General features: G+C 40.5%; 1 protein-coding gene across 1 annotated transcript in view; it reads left to right on the plus strand.

Annotated features, from left to right (window-relative positions):
- LOC134358749 (regulator of G-protein signaling 10-like) overlaps nucleotides 1-22410 on the plus strand; it is a 73008-nt gene that overhangs the window by 35884 nt on the left and 14714 nt on the right. Inside the window, exons 2-3 of the mRNA XM_063071216.1 lie at nucleotides 4444-4562; nucleotides 18293-18379. Of these exons, the coding sequence (XP_062927286.1) occupies nucleotides 4444-4562; nucleotides 18293-18379 (206 nt within the window). The remainder of the gene's footprint in view (nucleotides 1-4443; nucleotides 4563-18292; nucleotides 18380-22410) is intronic.

The following is a 22410-nucleotide window of genomic DNA, read 5'->3' on the forward strand; positions in this document are numbered from 1 at the left end:
CCTGATATTGAGCAAAATTTGAGAATTAACATGAGATATTGGGATGCATGACTAAATCTAATACATTTTAAAGTGTGCCTTAAAGGAGGAAAGAGAAACCGAGAAGTTTTGGGAGGGTAACTCAAAGGTTTTGGAAACCAGGCGGCTATAGATATTTTATTTATTTTTAATTTTATTGAAGTGTGGTGTAGGCCCTTCGAGCCCTTTGAGCCATGCCACCCCAGCAACCTCACAAACCTGATTACCCCTATCCTAATCACAGGACAATTTACAGTGACCAGTTAGCCTAACAACTGGAATGTCTTTGGACTGGGAGGAAATTGGAGCTCCTGGAGAAACCCCATGTGGTCACAGGGAGAACATACAAACTCCATACATGCAGTGTCAGGAATTGAACCTGGGTCGCCTGTACTATAAAGTGTCATGCTGAGCACCATGCTAACATGCCTGAAGAACCATGATAGAATCAATGAAAGACCACACCCAGCAGGGTGGACGGACGACCAATGTGCAAAAGCAACAAACTGTGCAAATACAAAAAATAGTAAATAAATAAGCAATAAACATCGAGAGCATTAGATTAGATTAGATTAGATTCAATTTTATTGTCATTGTGCCGAGTACAGATACAAAGCCAATGAAATGCATTTAGCGTCTGACCAGAAATGCAAAGAATAGTGTTACTTACAAAATAACTGCTAATAAATAAAGTGCTACAGCACACAAATATAAAAGTACTGAGACAGTACAATGTGGGTGCAATACTGCTTAGCGCTGTGATGTGAGGTTCAGCAGGGTCACAGCCTCAGGGAAGAAGCTCTTCCTGTGCCTGCTGGTGCGGGAGCGGAGGCTCCTGTAGCGCCTACCGGATGGGAGGATGGGATCAAGAATCCTTGAAAGTGAGTCCATAGGTTGTAGGAACAGTTCAGTGATGGGGCAAGTGGACTTTTCCCACTGGTTCAAGGGGTTGATAGTTGAGGGGTAACAACTGTTCCTGAACCTGGTGGTGTGAACCCTGAATTCTGACTGGGTATGTCTTAAAGCTTGATTTTCAAGAAAGATTGGCAATTGGCCACACAGAAAAAATGAGAAGGGAAGGAAGTTTGGCAAATGGACTTTGTTTGCAAGATAGGTAGCCAGAGTTTCATTTTTAAGGAAGGATGCACATTTAATGATGTGAAAGTGGCTGAGCAAGGACTGGGTCAGGATTAGAAGGGCCAATAGTTTGCTGGGAATGAGTCATAAGAGCAGGGGTGCATATCACAGACAGTTTTGAATTCAGAGAGAGGGTGAGGCCAGTTACAGGAATAAGAAAAGATGTGGGCCCAGTGCTTGGTCTGTGGGGAAAGAAACTTTTAAGGGATGTATGATATGATGGCCTGTAGAAAGAGAAGGAAATGGGAGTGACAGCTGAGACAGTGCTCTAAGTCTTAGTGGCAAAGTGCTGAAAAGCTCATTGAAGAAGGTGAGAAAAGTGATTTCAGATGCTTTTGCATTTGGAAGAAGCAGTATGAAGGATGCTCTTCTCCGTTGTTGTTTCAGATGAGATATTGAACTGAGGCCCCAACTCATTGCTCACATGTAATTATACATGAAAGAGCATGAGATCTGCATTCTGACCAAAAGAAGGGTTATTTATTTACTTACAGTACTGTGCAAAAGTCTTAGGCATGTATACTGTGTATAGCTACGGTGCCTAAGACTTTTTCACAATACTGTTTTTGTCAAGCTTGTCAAGTTTTTGAGCGAGTTTGTAAATCTGGTGGGAGCAAAGGATGTTGGGAATGGTGAGGGTGGAGTGATGCGGGAAGGGTGTGGGACAGGTGGTAGATTCTGAATGCCAGGGGTGAGGAGTGACGTGGGTGCTGGTACACCCAGCTCTGATACACCAGGCAAGGTCATTTGATTCCAAACAATTGGTTTATTAAACAGTACAGAATGTCCCTCTGTTGCTTTCTTCTCCCTCCCCTCTCCCTTCCTCTTTCTCAACCATGGTTCCCCTCTCCTTGCCTCCTCCCACTCTCAGTCCACAATACAGACCCATATCTGAATCAGGTTTATCATCACTCACATATGTCCTGAAATTAGTTTCTTTTTTGCAGCAACAGTACAGTGCAATACATAGAATCACTATAGTACTGTGCAAAGGTATTGGGCACTCTAGTTATATATATTTGTGCCTGACAGCTTTGAACAGTACTGTATTTACCTAGAAATATAGTGTGATATAGGCCCTTTGGGGTCTTCAAGCCGCACCATCCAGCAACCCACTGATTTAACCCTAGCTTAACCAGGGGACAATTTACTATGACCAATTAACCTACTAACCAGTACGCCTTTGGACTGTGGGGGGGAAACCAGAGCACCCGGAGAAAACTGGGTGGACCCACGTGGAGGACGTACAAATTCCTTACAGAGGGCTCCGGAAATGAATTCCGAACTCCGACGCCCCCGAGCTGTAATCGAGTCGCACTCACTGCCGCGCTACCGTGGCGCCCATGAGGCTTAATTGGTTATTAATTTTTGTGTGTATGTGTTTGTACGACAATGTTGTGCATGTATTGGCTTCCTTATTTGCTGACAATTTCAAATGTATTTCATTGTCAGTGAAACAATATCCTGAGGATGTTAGAGACATTATGTAACCACAAGTTCTAATTACTTACATTTTCTTAATGTAAAGTAGCCCCGAAAATGTTAATAACTTACCAACACTAAATCTATCTACGGCTAATTTAATCCAGCTGACATTTGTGTGGGTATAGTATAATTATATACAATCAAATTTTTTTGCTTTTTCTGTTCCATTTCAGTTGAAAGGTCTCCTGTCTTTCGTAGTCCTTAGGAACTGTATGACCTCACACACAGAGCGGAACTCCGTGTACTAGATTTGCCAACTCAGTCTTTTGTACAGGCTTCAGACATTAGATTGCCGCGGGATGGTGGGGAGTGGTAGTTCAGGTGTAGTACTTGGGGCAGGTGTGGATGTATTCACATGGGGTCTGAGCAGCAGACCCAAGTGCTTTCGGGCAGATCCAGCTGTATTATTGAAAACCCTTGTATCTGTAAGAATTGAGTCCTGCTGTAAGCTTTTTCCCTCCCTCCTTGCACCTGGATTCACTTTCAGCTGCAACCTCAACCCCCTGCAAAATCCACTAGAGCACGATTATTTTAGCTTAAACCCTTGGTCTCAAGATCCACTGTGTCTGAAAGAATGGGGAAGGTTGGCTGCAGTATGACCCCCCAGCTGAACCTTGTAAGAAATAAATGGATCATCACATCTAACCATGGGTGAAGCACTCTCTGCCAGTATCTAACAAGATTTATAAGACATTGGAGTTGTATAAAACATTGGTGAGGCCTAATTTGGAGTATCATTTGCAGTTTTAGTCACCTACCTACAGAAAAGATATAAATAAGGTTGAAGGAGTACAGAGGAAAATTTACAAGGATGTTTTCAGGTCTGGAGGACGGATGGTAGGGGTATGGAGGGCTATGGTCCGGATGCAGGTGGATGGGAGTAGGCAGTTAAAATGGGTTAGCATGGCCTGGATGGACCAAATGGCCTGTTTCTGTGCTGTACTTTTCTATGACATTATGACAGAAGTGATCAAGAGAGCTGTACTGATCTGCTTGGGATAGGCACATGAGAAGGACCAGATGATAAGGAAGACGGATGTTATATTAGGATTTTTCCCCTTCAGATCTCTCCCAAGCACTTTTCCCCTGGAGACGGGATGTACCCTGGCTCTAGATGGGTGTTACCATGATAATTTTAGCACGTTAAAAGTTCAAAGTTAATTCATTATTTTAGCACGTCAAAAGTTCAAAGTGACTCTCTGACGGTGGTGTCTGAAAAGAGGATGCTGTCCAAGTTGCATGCCATCTTGGACAATGTGTCCCATCCACTACATAATGTACTGGTTGGGCACAGGAGTACATTCAGCCAGAGACTCATTCCACCGAGATGCAACACTGAGCGTCATAGGAAGTCATTCCTGCCTGTGGCCATCAAACTTTACAACTCCTCCCTTGGAGGGTCAGACACCCTGAGCCAATAGGCTGGTCCTGGACTTATTTCCTGGCATAGTTTACATATTGATATTTAATTATTTATGGTTTTATTACTATTTAATTATTTATGGTGCAACTGTAACAAAGACCAATTTCCCCCAGGATCAATAAACTATGACTATGACTATTATCAAAGTACATAAATATCACCATATATAACCCAGGGATTCATTTTCTTGTGGGCATACTCAATAAGTCTATAATAGAATGATAACCATAATAGAATAAATGAAGAACTGCACAAATTTGGGCGTTCAACCAGAGTGCAAAAGACAACAAACTGTGCAAATACAAAAATAAGGACATAATTTCTCAGTATTTTGCCATAGTAATATTCATTGTACAGCTTTGTGTTCTTTTGTTTTACAGAAATACATGATAATGATGTCCCTGCTGGTTGTAGCCAGCCGAATACATCTGGATTCTCAAAATGGGCTATTTCTCTAGAGAATCTCCTTGAAGATCCAGAAGGAGTAAAACTTTTTAGGGTTTGTCTGTTTTACATTTGTTAAATTGATCTGTTAAGGTTGTTTTTAATTTGTACTGAATCAATGAATGCTTTCGATAGGATTAAATCCTATGCAAAAATGTGTTTTTTTATGTGCTTGTATTATATTTCCATTTTATTCCTTTCATTTCCCTGTTTTTCAGTATCTTTGCTTTATTTTCCTTTCTGTCCTTTCTCTTCATGGTTTGCTGGTCTTTCTGATGTACTCAGGATTGGAAGTTTAAGCTTGATGTGACCATGGGCACATTTCTGTTCTTTGTAGTGCACTTGCAGAATATTTTGGTGATTAATAGAGAATTGTTTCTTCAAATTGTACAGAATTGCAATTTAACATGGTTGTGAACAAGCTTCTGGTATTATGCCAAGTTATAAATTTAGAGTCATGGAGCACTACAGCACAGAAACAGGCCCCTGACCTGTCTAGTGCAAACCAAATCGTTATTCTTCCTAGTGCCATTGACTTGCACCTGGGTCATAGCCCTCGTAACCCTCCCATCCAAACCTCTCAAGTTTTGAAAGTGAACTTGCGTCCACCAATTCCACTGGCAGTTCATTCCACATTCTCACCACCCTCTGCGTGAGGTTCTCCTTTAGGTTCCTCTAAAATATTTTGCCTTTCTCCCTTAACCTATAACCTCCAACGTCAGTAGCAAAAGCCTGCTTGCATTTGCCCTATCTATACGCCTCATAATTTTATATACCACTATCAAATTTCCCCTCATTTTCCTTTCGCTCCAGGGGGGAAAAAAGTCTTCACCTATTCAGCCTTTCCCTATAACTCACGTCCCGGCAACATCCTTGTATATTTTATCTGTAGTCTTTCAATTGTATTGATATTTTTCGGGTAGGTAGGTGATCAGCATTGTATACAGTACTCCAAATATGGCCTCACCCACATCTCATCCAACTTCAACTTAATATCTCAACTCCGATACTGAAAACATTGATTTATGAATGTTCATATGAATTTAACGTTCAATGAACCTGGAGAAAAATGCTGAATTTATATTGAAAATTTCAGGTGTCCCTAAAGTAAAATGAACAACAATTAAGCAGATAATAGGAGTTCACAGGATGTTGCCTGTCTCAACAGTCCTTTTGATTTTTAATATCACCAGCATATAATGTGAAATTTGTTTCTCTATTACAATGCAATACATGGTAATAGAGGAAAAAGCATGACTTTTAAGTGTGTGTGTGTGTATATATACTAGTTAAATTAAATAAGTAGTGCAAAATATAAAATAGAAATAAAAAAGTAGTGAGGTGGTGTTTATGGGTTCAATGTTCATTCAGAAATTAGATGGCAGAAGGGAAGAAGCTGTTCCTGAATCGTTTAGTGAGGCATTTGACAAAAGCCTTTCATGGTAGTTCAACACAAATGATTAAGATGCATGGGATGCATAGTGATTCGGTAGTTTGGATTCAGAATTAGTTTAGCCAAATTTCTGTTGTTTTTCTATTTGTGGATTAAACTAGTTTTTATTGTGCGTTTCTCTTGGCCTAAGAAGTTTATTACAACTTTAAAGGGTAATGAAGAGTTGTTATGAATTGGAGTTAAGTGAGTTCTACCAGACAGGAAGAGCAAATTTCCTTTCCAAATTGGACCAGTTGGACTCTGCACCAGTTTGGCAACTTCATAATCACTTTTTACTGAGATTAACTTTAGTCATTGAGTTTTTTTAAAATTTAGATTTTCAAACTGTTTTCTAGTGGATTATTAGATGATTATTTATAACAATTATTGTAGAGTGGTACCATTGATCTAACTGAGGAATCTGGTGCAGGAAGTGTCAGCAGCAAATAGGATGATGATAGAATTGACCTTTTTCACTAGTGGGGAAAAACTGTGTATTAGTGTAAAGTTTGCTTAAGTGAGCCTTTATCCCAGATTGTAAAGCCCAAGTTGATCATATTTTCCCTCTGAGTTTGGAGATTATAGTCCCGCTCCAAAGCCTTGTGTGCAAATGTTACTGATATTTCAGTAAAGTACTGTAAATGCTATGCTGGTGTCAATTGCTAGTTTGAATAGACTCTCTGCCATCTCAGGAAGATACCACTGCAAACGGTATGAGGAGGTATCCAGACTACTACTTCATATTTATCCCTCAATTAACATTTCAAGTACACCGATAAACTGATTATTAAAATGTTGGTGCTCACGCGGGCTTGCTGAGCACAAAATGGTTGCTTCATTTGCTGCATTTCTCCAGTGAAGATGCATCTACAGTACTTAATTTGATTCAGTGATCTGAAGCATGAGAAGCCTTATGTACATGCCAGTTGTCAGAATCAGGTTTCGTATCACTGGCAGATAGGTCGTGAAATTTGCTGACTTTGTGGCAGCAGCAAAACACAATACATAATAACAGAGAAAAAAACACGAATTACAGTACCAGAAAATCTGCAGATGCTGAAAATCTAGAATTACAGTAAAGATATATATATTAAATAGTTAAATTAAATAAGTAGTGTAAAATTAGAAATAAATAAACTACTGAGGTGGCGTTTATGGGTTCAATGTCCATTCAGAAATTGGATAGTTGAGGTGAAGAAGCTGTATCTGAATCGTTGAGTGTGTACCTTCAGGCTTCTGTACCTCCTTCCTGATGGTAGCAATGAGAAGAGGGCATGTCTTGTGTGATGGTGGTTCTTAATGATGGATGCCGCCTTTTTGAGGCATCGCTCCTTGAAGATGTCCTGGATACTACAGAGGCTAGTTCCCATGATGGTGCTGACTAAGTTTACAACTCTCTGCAGCTTAGTTTGATCCTGTGTGTGACCCCTCCCATACCAGATGGTGATGCAGCTAGTTAGAATGCTCTTCATAGTACATCTGTAGAAATTTTCCGGTGTTTTTGGTGATGTACTGAATCTCCTCAAACTCCTAATGAGATATAGCCGCTGCCATGCTATTTTTATTCATAACTTGCTGTTTGCATAAGTTGTTTGCCTAATTAATCTCCACTGTTGTACTCTATATTTGACACTGGCCACAGAATTCTCCCAAAAGCATGTGACTTCTTTTTATTTTACAAGTTAGGGTATAAATGGAGCTCTTTTTGGGGCTGTGTTTTATAATAGCAGACAATTCCTGAGGGCAGTAATTTTGAAAACTATGGGCGAAAAGCACAATTGTTTCTCAGATTCTAATATATCCACCTTCAAAGAGTTATGGATTAATGTTGAACACAGTTAATGAGGATCTTGCTCTGCATGGATAATCCTTTCAGTTGTTGCACGTTGATCTGATGAATGGGAATTTTGCTTAAGAAATATTTCCTTTCACTTGAAATGAAAACTCAACATGACTACGTTGGCATGTGTGAAACACAACTGATGCTTGCGGTGAACAAAGTAGCATAACAAGAACTTTTCTCCTGTCAGCCCCTGTGCCTTTTTATATCCTGTTGCAGCTAGTCCACAAAAATAAATCCTGCATTTCACACACAAGAAAAAGAATGCTTCTTTCTGAGCGCGCAGTAGGCCAACATACTGAGGCGTCAGGAAGTTAACAAAATGAAGCAAATCTGTGGTACTACAACCACTCCTGTGGCTGTTACTTGTTCTTAGCGTTACATCAAGTGCATGAGTCACTGCTTCACTTTCTGCAGTCATTTAGATAGTGACTAAGTGTCATCAGTTATTTGTCTTGGTATATTTTAATGGCATTTTCATGTTCCAATGCGTAAATGTACCTACTTGACATTGGAAAGTCCTTGCATTCGAGTGATTTCTTTCTCCTTTGATTGATGCTTTCGCTGGATGAGGCTGTACTAAGGCTTAATTGACACAGGTTGTAGACTTGGACTCTAATTCAGTTTTTATGATGTGTTCTAGTTACGGTCACTCCTTTTTGTTACTACTTCTGGGGGATTTTTTTTTGAATTGCAGTAGCCTGCAGATAATGAACATTGAACCATACTGAAATATGCCTTTTGTATTTTATGCTTTTTTTTTGCTTATTTTTTTGTTGTCATTTGCATGTGGGGGAGTGGTGGGGTTTGATGTTTGAAGTTTTTCTTTGAACGGGTTAGTTCCATGATTCTTCTTTGTTTCATGACCGTCTGTGGAGAAGATGAATTTCAGGGCTGTTTTGAAGGCACCCATACTTTGATAATGAATGTACTTTAAGCTTTGACCTTATCTCTTACATGTTCCTCAAAATTATCATTAATTTTAAGGAACGTTGACAGGATGCACAGCTGGGCTGAGAAGTGGCAGATGGAGTTCAACCTAGAAAACTGTGAAGTGTTTCAATTTGGATCATTGAATTTGAAGGCGGAATACAAGGTTAATGGCATTCTTAGCAGTGTGGATAAACCGAGAGATCATGAGGTTCACATCCATAGATCCCTCAAAGTTGCATTTCATGTTGATAAGGCACATGGTGTGTTGGCCGCCTTTAGTTAGGAGATTGAGTTCAAGAGCCATGAGGTAGTGTTGCGGCTCTATAAACTCTGGCAGTACCACACTTGGAATATTGTGTTCATTTCTGGTCACCTCATTGTAGGAAGGATGTGGAAGCTTTAGAGAAGGTGCAGAGGAGAACTAGGGCTTTTCTCTTTGGAGCCAAGGAGGATAGAGATAACTTGATAGAGTTGTATAAGATGATGAGAGACATAGATTGAGTGTGTAGCAGGACATTCTCAGGGCAGAAATAGCTAATAGGAAGGGAAATATATAAGGTGATTGGATGAAAGTGTTGGGATGATGTCAGAGCTAAGTTATTTTTACAGAGTGGTGGGTATGTGGAACACCCAGCCAGGGGTGGTGGTAGAGGTAGATACATTAGGGGCATTTAAGAAACTTTTCAATAGACACAGGGATGATAGAACAATGGAGGGCTATGTAGGGGAGAAGGATTAGATTAATCTAAGAGTAGGTGAAAAGTCTGGCTGAAGGGCCTGTACTATGCTGCAATGTTCTTTGTTCTAAAATAGTAGGTTGTATTTCCTACGTCAACTCAGGAAGTACAACCTGCCTCAGGATCTGTTGATTCAATTCTATTCAGGAATAATCCAGTCTGTTCTCTATTTGTCCATCACTGTCTGGTTTGGATCAGCTACCAAACAAGACAAGAATAGACTCCAAAGAACTGTCCGGGCTCCGGAAAGGATTATTGGTGTGAAGCTGCCCTCGATCCGGGACTTATATTCATCTAGAGTCAGGAAGCGAGCAGGCAGCATCATTGTAGACCCATCACACCCTGGACATCACCTGTTCCAACTCCTTCCCTCTGGTGGGCGCTTTAGATCACTGTATGCCAGGACAAGTAGGTACAAGAACAGTTTCTTTCCATATGCCATCAGTCTTATGAACACTTGAATTTTAGTCTATTATAAACCAAGTCCACCTGTACACATACAAGTATACCTCATTGTACATAGTTCACAATTATTTGCACTATTGTTTTGTTTGTTTTTTGATTCTGTACAGCGAGAGCTCAGGGAAACCGGCGTCAAATTCCCTGTGTGTGTCCACATACTTGGTGATAATAAAGGATTCTGATTCTGATATATAATTTTGCGCAGATATGATTCTTTGGTTCCTGTATTTATAATTAAATTATCTATGCTTCCGATTTACAAATTATAGAAGTCTGAAGGGTAAGTCTTAAAGATTGTTGGCTTTTAGTCGGTTTAGTCTTAGTATTTACCCGTTGGGGCTGGGAAGTTTGGAGATCAAATTGCGTGGAATGAGATCCTAGCCCAACTGACAATGGCTTGCTGTGGTTTTTATGATTTTTATGCCAGATACCTTGGCACCCTCATTTAAACCAATGCAGGATTAGTGAAATTTCATTACAAAAGACAAGAAACTTGGCAATGAAAAGCTAGTGGGAGCGAGCAGCTCCACAAGATACTTGCTTTGTGAGCTGGAAGGAGCAAAGGCTTTTGCCTCGGCTTTCACGAAAAGCTTTTACATCCCCAATTATGGCCCCTTCAGTGGGAAATGAATTTTAAAAAATGGAGTTTTGCAGAATGCGCCTTTGCCTTGTCAGATCATTCAGCCTTAGATCAGCCAGGCAAGTAGGCTGAAGACTGGCATATGGCTTCCAATAAGTGCAAGGTGCATTTTGGGAAGCCAAATCATGGTAGACTATTGCAGTGAATGGTCATGTCACTTAGGAGTTCAACTATATAATTTGCTGAACATGATGTCACAGGTAGCCGTGTCAAGCACCTTTTTGCTACATTTTATAATAAACAACAATTAACTCAGAATGGATCAATCATAAACACATTTATTTTACTTGCAGCAAGGAAGACTGCACAAGCCTTGGTAATAGCCTCCAAAAACTGACAACATAGTCACTTCTTTATACACAAATGCAGCTAGCCACACCTCAGCTCAAGGACAGGGTGCATCCTGTCCTTCTGCTTATTCTGCTGAAGAAAGCATTGGCACGCTGGCCTTCTTCTGTCAGGGCGTGAAGTATAGGATTTGGGGCCTGCTGTTGTAGCTGTACAAGACGTTGGTGAGGCTGCAGTTGGAATACTGGCCTAACTCATGAGGGGTAATTATGGTCGCCCTGTTAGAGGACAGACATCATTAAACTGAAAACAGTCCAGAGAAACTTTACGAAGATGCTGCCGGAACTTGAGCACCTGGTTGGGCCCAGGGGAGTGCTGTGGAACAGGGGGAGGATATTGAGAGGGTAATAAAAATCATGGGGGACAATAATAGGGTGCTGCATTGATCGTTTGTTTGTTATGAGCCGTGTCATATGACATGGGCGATCGTGGTCTTTCCATGACCATGATTGTTCTTGGCAAATTTTTCTATAGAAGTGGTCTGTCATTGCCTTCTTCTGGGCCGTGTCTTTACAAGATGCATGACCCCAGCCATTATCAATCACCTCAGAGATTGCCTGCCTGATTGTTATGCGTCAGTGTTTGTATAAGCAGGACTTGTGATATGCGCCAGCTGCTCAAACGGCCATCCACTGTCTGCTCCGATGGCTTCACGTGACCCTGATTGGGGGGCTAGGCAGGTGCTACACCTTCCCCAAGGGTGACCTGCAGGCTAGTGGAAGGAAGGAGGGCCGTATCTCCACCCCGCCATAGGTGCATAGTCTTTGTCCCAAGGAAGGGGAACTAGAAACTGGAGGGCATGTGTTTAAGATTTAAAAGGCACCTGAGGGAAAAGTTATTTTTATGCGGAGGCTGTTGTCTATATAGAAAGAGCTGCCAGAAAAAAAGTGGTTAGGGCAGGTGCATTAATAAGATTGAAAAGACATTTAGGTAAGTAGATGGTTAGAAGAAGTTAGGGAGATATGAGGACCAAATGCAGGCAAATAGGACTAATCTGGTGGGTTTTGTGGTTGGCATGGATGATTTGGGCCAAGAGGCCTGTTTTCTCATGGTACTAGTCTACGTCTCTGTTTTCCCTCCCGATAAATATTGGAGCTGACCTTTCTTCATACTCCTTCACCCTTTACCCATGGCCTCTAGTTGTAGTCCAATACAACCTCAATGGAAAAAGCCTGCTTGCATTTACCCTGTCTACACCCCTCATAAATCTGTCAAGAACTTTGCAAACCCAAATTACCAACAGTTTAGAATAAAATTGATATGAACCATATCTGAAATTTGTTATTATTACTGAAGCAACCAAAAATTGCAAATATAACATTGAAATGAGGAAGTGGGCACTTCTTAGTTTAAAAAAAATCTCAATATCTAGTAATTCAAGTTAAATAAATTAGAATCTGGTAATTCAAGTTAAATGGTTTATTTCCGTGGTTGGTAAGTTGATGGAGAAGATCCTGAGAGGCAGGATTTATGAACATTTGGAGAGGCATTAATTTGATTAGGAATAGTCAGCATGGCTTTGTCAAAGGCAGGTTGTGCCTTAGGAGCTTGAATGAATTTTTTGAAGACGTGACTAAACCCATTGATGAAGGTAGAGCAGTAGATGTAGTATATATGGATTTCAGCAAGACATTTGACAAGATACCCCATGCAAGGCTTATTGAGAAAGTGAGGAGGCATGGGATCCAAGGGAACATTGCTTTGTGGATCCAGAACTCGCTTGTCCACAGAAGGCAAAGGGTGGTTTTAGATGGGTCATATTCTGCATGGAGGTTGGTGACCAGTGGTGTGCCTCAGGGATCTGTTCTGGGAACCGTACTCTTCATGATTTTTATAAATGACCTGGTTGAGGAGTTAGAGGGATGGGTTAGTAAGTTTGCTGATGACACAAAGGTTGGAGGTGTGGATAGTGTGGAGGGCTGTCAGAGGTTTGAGTGGGACATTGATAGGATGCAAAACTGGGCTGAGAAGTGGCAGATGGAGTTCAACCCAGATAAGTGTGAGGTGGTTCATTTTGGTAGATCAAATATGATGTCAGAATATAGTATTTATGGTAAGACTCTTGGCAGTGTGAAGGATCAGAGGGATCTTGGGGTCCGAGTCCATAGCACACTCAAAGCAGCTGTGCAGGTTGACTCTGTGGTTAAGAAGGCATACAGTGCATTGGCCTTCATCAATCGTGGGATTGAGTTTAAGAGCCGAGAGGTGATGTTGCAGCTATATAGGACCCTAGTGAGACCCCACTTGGAGTACTGTGCTCATTTCTGGTCGCCTCACTACAGGAAGGATATGGAAACCATAGAAAGGGTGCAGAGGAGATTTACAAGGATGTTGCCTGGATTGGGGAGCATGCCTTATTGAGAATAGGTTGAGTGAATCGGCCTTTTTTCCTTGGAGTGATGGAGGATGAGAGGTGGCTTGATAGAGGTGTATAAGATGTTGGGAGGCATTGATCATGTGGATAGTCAGAGGCTTTTTCCCAGGGCTGAATTGGCTAGCACGAGAGGACACAGTTTTAAGGTGCTTGGAAGTAGGTACAGAGGAGATGTTAGGGGTAAGTTTTTTTATGCAGAGTGTGGTGAGTGCGTGGAATGGGCTGCCAGCGACAGTGGTGGAGGCGGATACGATAGGGTCTTTTAAGAGACTCCTAGACAGGTACATGGAGCTCAAAAAAACAGAGGGCTATGGGTAACCCTAGGTAATTTCTAAGGTAAGGACATGTTCGGCACAGCATTGTGGGCCGAAGGGCCTGTACTGTGCTGTATGTTTTCTATGTTTCTAATCTAAGAGAAGACTGTAAGCTTCTGTTGAATCTTGTTTCTCTCAGGTTTGGGGTAGAATGTTGGGACCACATTCTATCATTGGATCTCAAAAGTTGCAACAGTTTTACAAATGCATTGGTATGGATTCACCCATTGTCAATTGCCAGATGCAGAAACACTTTCAGAGAGGTGCAATGCAGGTAAAAAGGATTAGTGTCAGATATTATCCCAATGTGGAAGAATCAGGATGAATATGTAAATAGGGAGAAGTGATAAAGGAAGGGAGTGAGGCTAAATTTGCAGTATTAGAATGAGAACGCGGCCACCAGTAAAGTGAATCCAGAGATTTTCTGCATGTACACTCAGTGGCCACTTAATTAGGTACATCCGTTGAGATGGATATTCGCTGTCTTTGGGCCAGGAGTCTTTTTTTTTTGCTAAGCTCTGCTTTCTAAACACAGCAGATGACACTTGTAAAGATCAAACAGTTGTTTTTGAATAAGTTCAATTTCCAACTCCTATTCATTGTTTCACTTCTTGTCATAAACGGGAGCCAGTCTTCGGTTTTCTTTTTGTAATTTTTTTATTGAAGTTCATCATCAAACAAAACTTTCCATTAGATGTATTTCAGATACTGTACATATATATTATATAGTCATATTTGTCACAAATCTCCATTTAATATTTATCTGAGGTATACACTAAAGGGGAGGAAAGAAAGAACAATCAAAAGAAGAAAACTATGTACAAAGTAGGAAGTGATTTTTTTTTACAACATATTCACTGACTTGTGAGAATGAAATCAGGCCTATGAGGTGTTATGTAGTTAAACCATCTTTCCCAGTATGAATCAAATTGTTCCAACTTATGATTAACAGATTCTGTTATCTTCTCCATTTTGTAAATGTCCATTGTAATTTTCATCCATACATTTAAAGTTGGGCTCTTCTGTGATAACCATTTCCTGGTAAGGGTCTTTTTACCAGCCACCAGCAGTATATTCATTAAATATTTATCTCTTTTCAACTGTTCTTGAGGTATATACCCAAAATATATGGTCTTACTTTCTAAGGGTATTTCACATTTAAAGATGTCTTGTAGGGCATTGTGTATCCCACTCCAATTGTCTTTGATAACAGAGCATTCCCAGAAAATATGATAATAGTTTGCATTTTGATTTCCACAATTTCTCCAATAAAACAGGGAGGTTACTATCATAATGGGATTTCTGAGAGGGTGTAATAAAATATCTTATCAAGTTTTTCCACCTGAACTCATAGAATATAGAATAGTATAGCACATTACAGGCCCTTCGGCCCACAATGTTGTGCTGACCTTCAAACCCTGCCTCCCATATAAACCCCCACCTTAAATTCCTCCATATATCTGTCTAGTAGTCTCTTAAATTTCACTAGTGTATCTGCCTCCACCACTGACTCAGTCAGTGCATTCCACACACCAACCACTCTCTGAGTAAAAAACTTTCCTCTAATATCCCCCTTGAACTTCCCACCCCTTATCTTAAAGCCATGTCCTCTTGTATTGAGCAGTGGTGCCCTGGGGAAGAGGCGCTGGCTATCCACTCTATCTATTCCTCTTAATATCTTGTACACCTCTGTCATGTCTCCTCTCATCCTCCTTCTCTCCAAAGAGAAAAGCCCTAGCTCCCTCCATTTCTGTGAACTGATACACTTCCATTGATACCTCCACATTATTGTCCATTCTTCCTCAGATATTTGATATTATTATCCCTCCTTCCTTCTCCCATTTTCAGTCTTCAGTTCTTAACATTAATGTCATCAGCTTGAAATTGAGAAGGCAGCTTGGCAAACAAGTACAGTCTATAACAGCCTTGCTAGCACCACTGTACCTGGTCTAACTGTTCAGAAGATGCAGTACAACAAAATGGTTTATTTAATTTGGATTGTTTCAAAATAAGCAATGCTGGCTAAGATGTTTAGTTCAAGGAAGCAGGCAGCCCATCATTTCAAGTTCAATTGTCATTCAGCCATAGATGAAACAGCATTACTCAGAGGCCAAGATACAAAAACATAGAACCAACAGTCATACACAGCACAAGAAACGTATAGCACATATAAGTTAAGATAGTAAAATACACTCATAAAAATATAGTCCAAATTCCTGAGCCCATGAATGTTGCAGCAGTCTTTAGCAGAACACAATATGGCTTGACTATCGGTTATTTAGCTGATCAGGGAGTCAGCTTAACTGCATTCATTGTGGGTAGCTGGGAACGCTGTCTCCAGAATCTTTTAGGTCTCTTGTGTTGAAAGGTAACTGAAAAAAATATCATGTATGTGAAGTCATCCAAATGGCAAAAAGATAGTATAAATTTAGAGGGCAGTTCAGGCTTTTTAGGAATGGTCCAGGAATGTCAAGAAGAATGACAGAAACACAGGATGAATTGGAATCCATTCAGATGACTTGATTGTTTGCGGCTCGTGGGTATGTCTTTTTAGCGTATAGGAATTGTACCTGTGTTTTAATTTTGGAGTCCTTTGTGTTTTAGGAATGGTTTGCTATTCAGAAGTCTTTTATAAGATAGAAGTCCTCTGAGTTTTAATTGTGTGTTAAGAATGTTGTTTGGGTTTAAATGTATATCACTGAAAATAAATGAACTGTGTTTAACCTACTTTGTTAGCTGGAAGTATCTCCTCTTTGGTAGGGAGAGGGGACCCACCACTTGAATAGTAGGTATTGGCAGTTAAACTCACAGTGAAGGATAAACAGAGAAGAGAACTAGTCTTTGAACATTGGATATTACAGTATAACCTTCCTTTAGTGAGGATGCCTGTAGCTATCTATATCAGATGGTGCTTAAGGTCTTCATTTGAGACTAGAACTTCAAAGTCAGCCAGCCCAATACCATCACAGCTGGTGCCCAATGTGGTCAAGTTATACCAAAATTATTATATAGAAAGAATTATCACTTAGCAGTAGTCCAATTCAGAGCACGCTCGACAAGTGCTACAGCTCTCAGCCTAGTACGACCGTCTTAAGCACCTTAGCTAAATATATGTACTTCCTGTTGGATTCGTACTATAATCGACCAACAGCCGATGCAACTACACCAGATGAATGAGACGTAGAGTACATATTCAGAAACAGCTGGACCACCATCAGTATGAAACAATCAGAGTGAAATTGAAACATACTGTATTTTGTACAAATGGTATAACCACCTATAACCTCCTAACTGCTGTGGGATGGCTGATAGTCAACTGACTATATTAGTATGCAATCCTTTCCTATGCCAGAAACATTGGCATATTCCTGAATATACAGAAAAGCAATCCCTACAGCAAATTGTTGATTCCTTCTATAAGCAAGGTGTTTTAATAAAAGAAACTTCTTGATTTAACTTGCCCCAGTTTGGCATAGCAAACCCTGATGGGCAATGGTGATTGGTCATCAGTTACATAGTGTAGTGGTTAGCACAACGCAATATAGTACCAGTGACCCGGGTTCAATTCCCACCGCTGCTTGTAAGGAGTTTGTACGCTTTCCCTGTGACTATGTGGGTTTCCTCCTGGTGCTCCGGTTTCCTCCCACAGTTCAAAGATGTACGGGTTGGGAGATTAATTGGTCATTGTAAATTGACTTTTGATTAGGCTAGGATTAAATCGGGGGATTGCTGGGTGGCGTGGCTCAAGGGGCCAGAAGGGCCCATTCTGTCCTGTATCTCAGTAAATAAATAAATATAAGATTATAGGGCCAGAATTAGGCCATTTGGCCCATCGAGTCTGCTCTGCTATTTCATCATGGCTGATCCACTTTCCCTCTCAGCTCCAATCTCCTGCCTTCTCTCTGTATCCCTTTACGCCCTGACTAATCAAGAATCTATCTACCTCTGCCTTAAGTATACCAAATGACTTGGCCTCACAGCCACCTGTGGCAATGAATTCCACAGATTCACCACTCTCTGGCTAAAGAAATTCCTTGTATAAAAAAAACCTGAATAAACAAACATAAGAATTGTGGTACTTCTATAATTTCGCTTTATTTATTTTATTCTTGTGAATGTTGCGTACCTGGATTCCTGGATGGACGTTGAACCCTTGAACAATACCTTACTTTTTAAATATATATTATTTCTGTTTTTTGCATGATTATCGATCTATTTGGTATAATATACTGTAATTGATTTACTTAATTATTAATAATAATTATTTTTTTCTTCTGTTATGTATTGCATTGAACTGCTGCTGCTAAGTTAAAAAATTTCACGACACATGCTGGTGATGATAAACCTGATTCTGATTCTGAAGTACTTGATGAACTCAACGTTGACCTTGGCTGCCCTTAAAGATGCAGCCAGGGCTTTGGAGCACAAACAGGGAGGTTTATTTCAGTGTTAGGGAAATGATATTTTTACCTACTTGGAGAAAAATTATATTGTTTTCTTCTTAACTGAGAAGGAATTTAGAAATATCCTCTAATAGTGTTTGGAAACATGAAGGCTTTAAATGTAGTTTATAAAACAGGGTTCTAATGACTGAAACGCCAGGACCGGGGGGCACAGATACAAATTCATTAATAGCAAATTCCTAATGTTAACACTGTATTGCCTCTGATTAGTGTGAGAGTTATCTTTCTTCTTTTATTCATAGGATTTTCTAAGACGAGAATTTAGTGAAGAAAATGTTTTGTTCTGGTTAGCATGTGAAGAATTCAAGAAAATTCAAGATGAGAAGCTGGTAAGTATTTAGCCCTTGATTGTGCTAATGGTAGATTATGTACCTGCTGTTCTATTGATTATGATCGTCATCATTATGTACCGTGTCGTATGACGTGGGCGATCGTGGTCTCATGACCATGACTGTTTTTGGCAAACTTTTCCACAGAAGCAGTTTGCCATTGCCTTCCTCTGGGCAGTGTCTTTACAAGACAGGTGACCCCAGCCATTATCAATACTCTTCAGAGATTGTCTGTCTGGTGTCAGTGGTTACATAACCAGGACTTGTGATATGCACCAGCTGCTTGTACGACCATCCGCCACCTGCTCTCATGACTTCACGTGACCCTGATCAGGGGTGGTGGGGTAAAGCAGGTGCTACATCTTGCCCAAGGGTGACCTGCAGGCTAGTGGCAGGAAGAAGCACCTTACACATCCTTTGGTGGCGACGTATCTCCACCCCGCCACCCAATGTTTAAGATGGAATTAGGAATTATCATAGGAAGAGAATAATAATGACTCTTAGTCGTACAATTCCATACAAAATTGGTCATCCTTTACAAAATTTGAGAATGCTTAATGTTGATGCTGATTAAATTGAAGCATGCCTCTTCATACTTACTGCTTGCACTTTACTTGCTCAAAATGATTATATCGTTGAAAGGTTTAGTAAGACCAGAAGAGGATTCTAAGCTTCAATTATTGCAAATAATAATGTTAAGATTGGGAATAGAAGATGATTTGGGGTGTTTTACCACTTATTCCTAGACTTGTGCATAAAGATTTGAAATTAGTCCTAGTATTTTCTTTTATTTTATCTTCTAGAAGCCAGGGTTATGAGTTGATCAAAAACAGATTTATTATCACTAACTTGTGTGATGTGAAATCTGTTGCTTTGCAGCAGCAGTGCGTGAAACATAGAACAGAGAGTGGTGTAGCACAATGGAGACGCTTTGGCCCCCATTTTAACCTACTCCACCATCAGTCTAAACCTTCCCTCCATTTTCCTTTCATACATGTGTCTATCTAAGATAAAGTATAGTACAGATGATTTTATATGTGAAGAACTTCATGACATCTAATTTTATTTTACTAGTTTTGACCTAATCCATGTATTGCATTCCTGAATCAGACGGCTGTCCTGTTGATCATTCTATTGTAATTAATTTAAAATATGTCACAACTTTCACTCGTTAGGTCATCTGAATAACAAACCACTCCACCAAAAAAATGCAATGCCTCCTGTTGTTTTCCTGATATTAAAGCGTGTGATCCAATTCCAACTGCTTATCTGGCAATTCTAAATTTACATTTGAATGCTTGAACATGTCTTTCGAAACAATCTGCCTAGACGTTGGAGTTTACACCCTGCTGATGTGCTGAACATGTGCTACACATTATACTGTGTATGTGCTGGGACTTACTGAAGGATCTGATCGGGGGAGGCGCGTTATGGTGGGTGGTCTTCCAGCCACCAGTCACGTGAGGTCTTGGTGCCGCTTTGTGAGTTATGATGATGTGGCATTCTGCCAAATGACTTTGACAGTCTGCTTGGGTCTGTCAAGCACACACATATACATCACCAAAATGGGATAATAGCAGTTCCTGTTAGCATTTCTATTCAGAGGTTGCATCTCTCAAGTCATCATGAGGCTGACCAGAGGGAAGTGAGTCATCACTTAACAAATTCTCTTCAGGGTAAGCACAAAATAGCCAAAGGAAGGTGTTGTGCTGTAGGAGAGGAGAATACATGTTCTTCAATGTGTCAGGTGGACCCTTGCTTCTCAATATGTGTGTTGTGAGTGGTCATAGAGATGTACAACACATCCACGCTGACCTTTCTGCCAGTCTCATTTGCCCACGATGTCTGTACCCTTCTATCCCAGGGGTTCCCAACCTGGGGCCTATGGACCCCTTGCATAATGGTATTGGTCCATGGCATAAAAGAAGTTGGGAACCCCTGTTCTAGTCCTTGCCTATTCAAGTGACTGACTAAATGCCTCTTAAGTGGTGTGATTGTGCCATATTCCATCAGCTCCTATGGCAGTGCAATCCAAATACCACCAAATCCCTGTTTACTGCCCTCACAGTGTGTATGTACAAAGCTATGCAGTGAGTTAAACGCCTTCTCAAAAATCACCTGAGACGGAAGCTACTTTCAAGGTCTTTAATGAGTGAAACTGCAGAGAGTTAAGTATAATACATACTAAATTCAATACAGAATTGGCACTTGCCTGAATATACTAATACTTCTGATGATTTTCACGATCCGTGTTAACCAAGTTAATACACACGCCAACATTCCACAAACGTGACATGTCAACAAGAATAAACTCATGGTGCAATGATACTTAATAATGATAAACATAATATTTCTTTCAATATGTATCTATTAAATATTTACCAATATTAATTGGTACAATAGGTTCTTTTAAGAGACTCCCGGATAGGTACATGGAGCTTAGGAAAATAGAGGGCTATGGGTAACCGTAGGTAATTTCTAAAGTAAGTACATGTTCAGCACAGTGTTGTGGGCTGAAGGGCCTGTACTGTGCTGTATGTTTCTATGTTTAACAAAAACTTACAGATATTGCTGCTTTAAGGGCAAATAAAGAGAGTATGGAGATAGATGTCTTTCCACCATGTGCTTCAAATTGAATCCAAATTAACCCACAGGAAATGATGTAAGTGAACAGCTTACACACAGGAAGTGATGTTCTTACAAAACAAACTGCATACAAGACACAATGCATCGCTGGAGGCCAGTGCGCCCTGTGTATCTAAAAAAAAATCTTCAGATCCCCTTGAAAATGCTTTCCTCTCACCTTAAACCCATGTTCTTTTGTTTTTGACACCTCTACCATGAGAAAAAGATCCTGACTGTCCATGCTGTCTAAGCCTCTCACAATTTTATACATCTCTTTTAGGTTATCCCGTGGCCTCCTCTGCTCCAGAGAGTACAAACCTGGCCCATCCAATCTCTCACTATAACAGAAGTCTTCCAATACAGGCAACGTCTCGGTGAACCTTCTCTAAAACCCGTCCAACGCAATCACAACCTTCAACGAGGTGTCCACAACTACACAATACTCATGTAGCTTAATTAGTGTTTTGTAAAGTTACGATATGACTCCCCAACTTTTATATTCTATACCCCAGCCTATGAAGGCAAGTATTCCATTTATCCTCTTCAACATCCTATGTAGCTGTATTGATTGGTGTAGTAGCTACACCAGGACCACCAGGCTCAAAAACAGTTAATTCCACCAGCAGTAAGGCTGATGAAAACCTCCACCCATTAACCCACAGTCCACACCCCCAACCACCATTGCTTTATCATTTCCTGTCAGAGTCACGTTATATACAGACACTCCTGTGTGTAGCTTCACTTTATGGACATGCAAATAATCTATGTACTTAAGCTATCTTATGTATTTATATTTATTGTGTTTTTTTCCTTTAGTATTGTGTTCTTTTGGGTAGAGGGATGAAGTTGCATCTCTCGCAAGGGAAGTGTAAGGTGCTCCTTCCCTCCACTAGCCTGAAGGTCTCCCTTGGGCAAGGTGTAGCACCTGCTTAGCCCCCTAATCAGGGTCAAGTGATGGGAGCAGGTGGTGGATGGTTGTATGAGCGGCTGGTGCATATCACAAGTCCTGGTTATGCGACCACTGATGCCAGGCAGACACCCTCTGAAGGGTATTGATAATGGCTGGGGTCACCCGTCTTGTAATGACACTGCTCAGAAGAAGGCAATGGCAAGCCGCTTCCTGTGAAAAATTTGCCCAGGACAATTGTGTCATTGAAAGATAATGATTGTCCACGTCATACGACACGGCTCATAATGAACAAACAGTTGTGTTCTTTATCTTAATGTTAATATTTGTGCTGCATCGGATCTGGAGTAACAATTATTTTGTTCTCTTTTACACTTGTGTACTGGAAATAACATTCAATGTCTTGAATCTTTCCTTCTTCTTGAATTGACACGATCAGGGATCTACGAGCTTGAACCACATGGTCCGCAAGTCATTAACATTCCTTTGAACCCTCCCT

Source organism: Mobula hypostoma, chromosome 19, assembly GCF_963921235.1.
Source record: "Mobula hypostoma chromosome 19, sMobHyp1.1, whole genome shotgun sequence".
In the NCBI taxonomy this organism is placed as follows: domain Eukaryota; kingdom Metazoa; phylum Chordata; class Chondrichthyes; order Myliobatiformes; family Myliobatidae; genus Mobula; species Mobula hypostoma.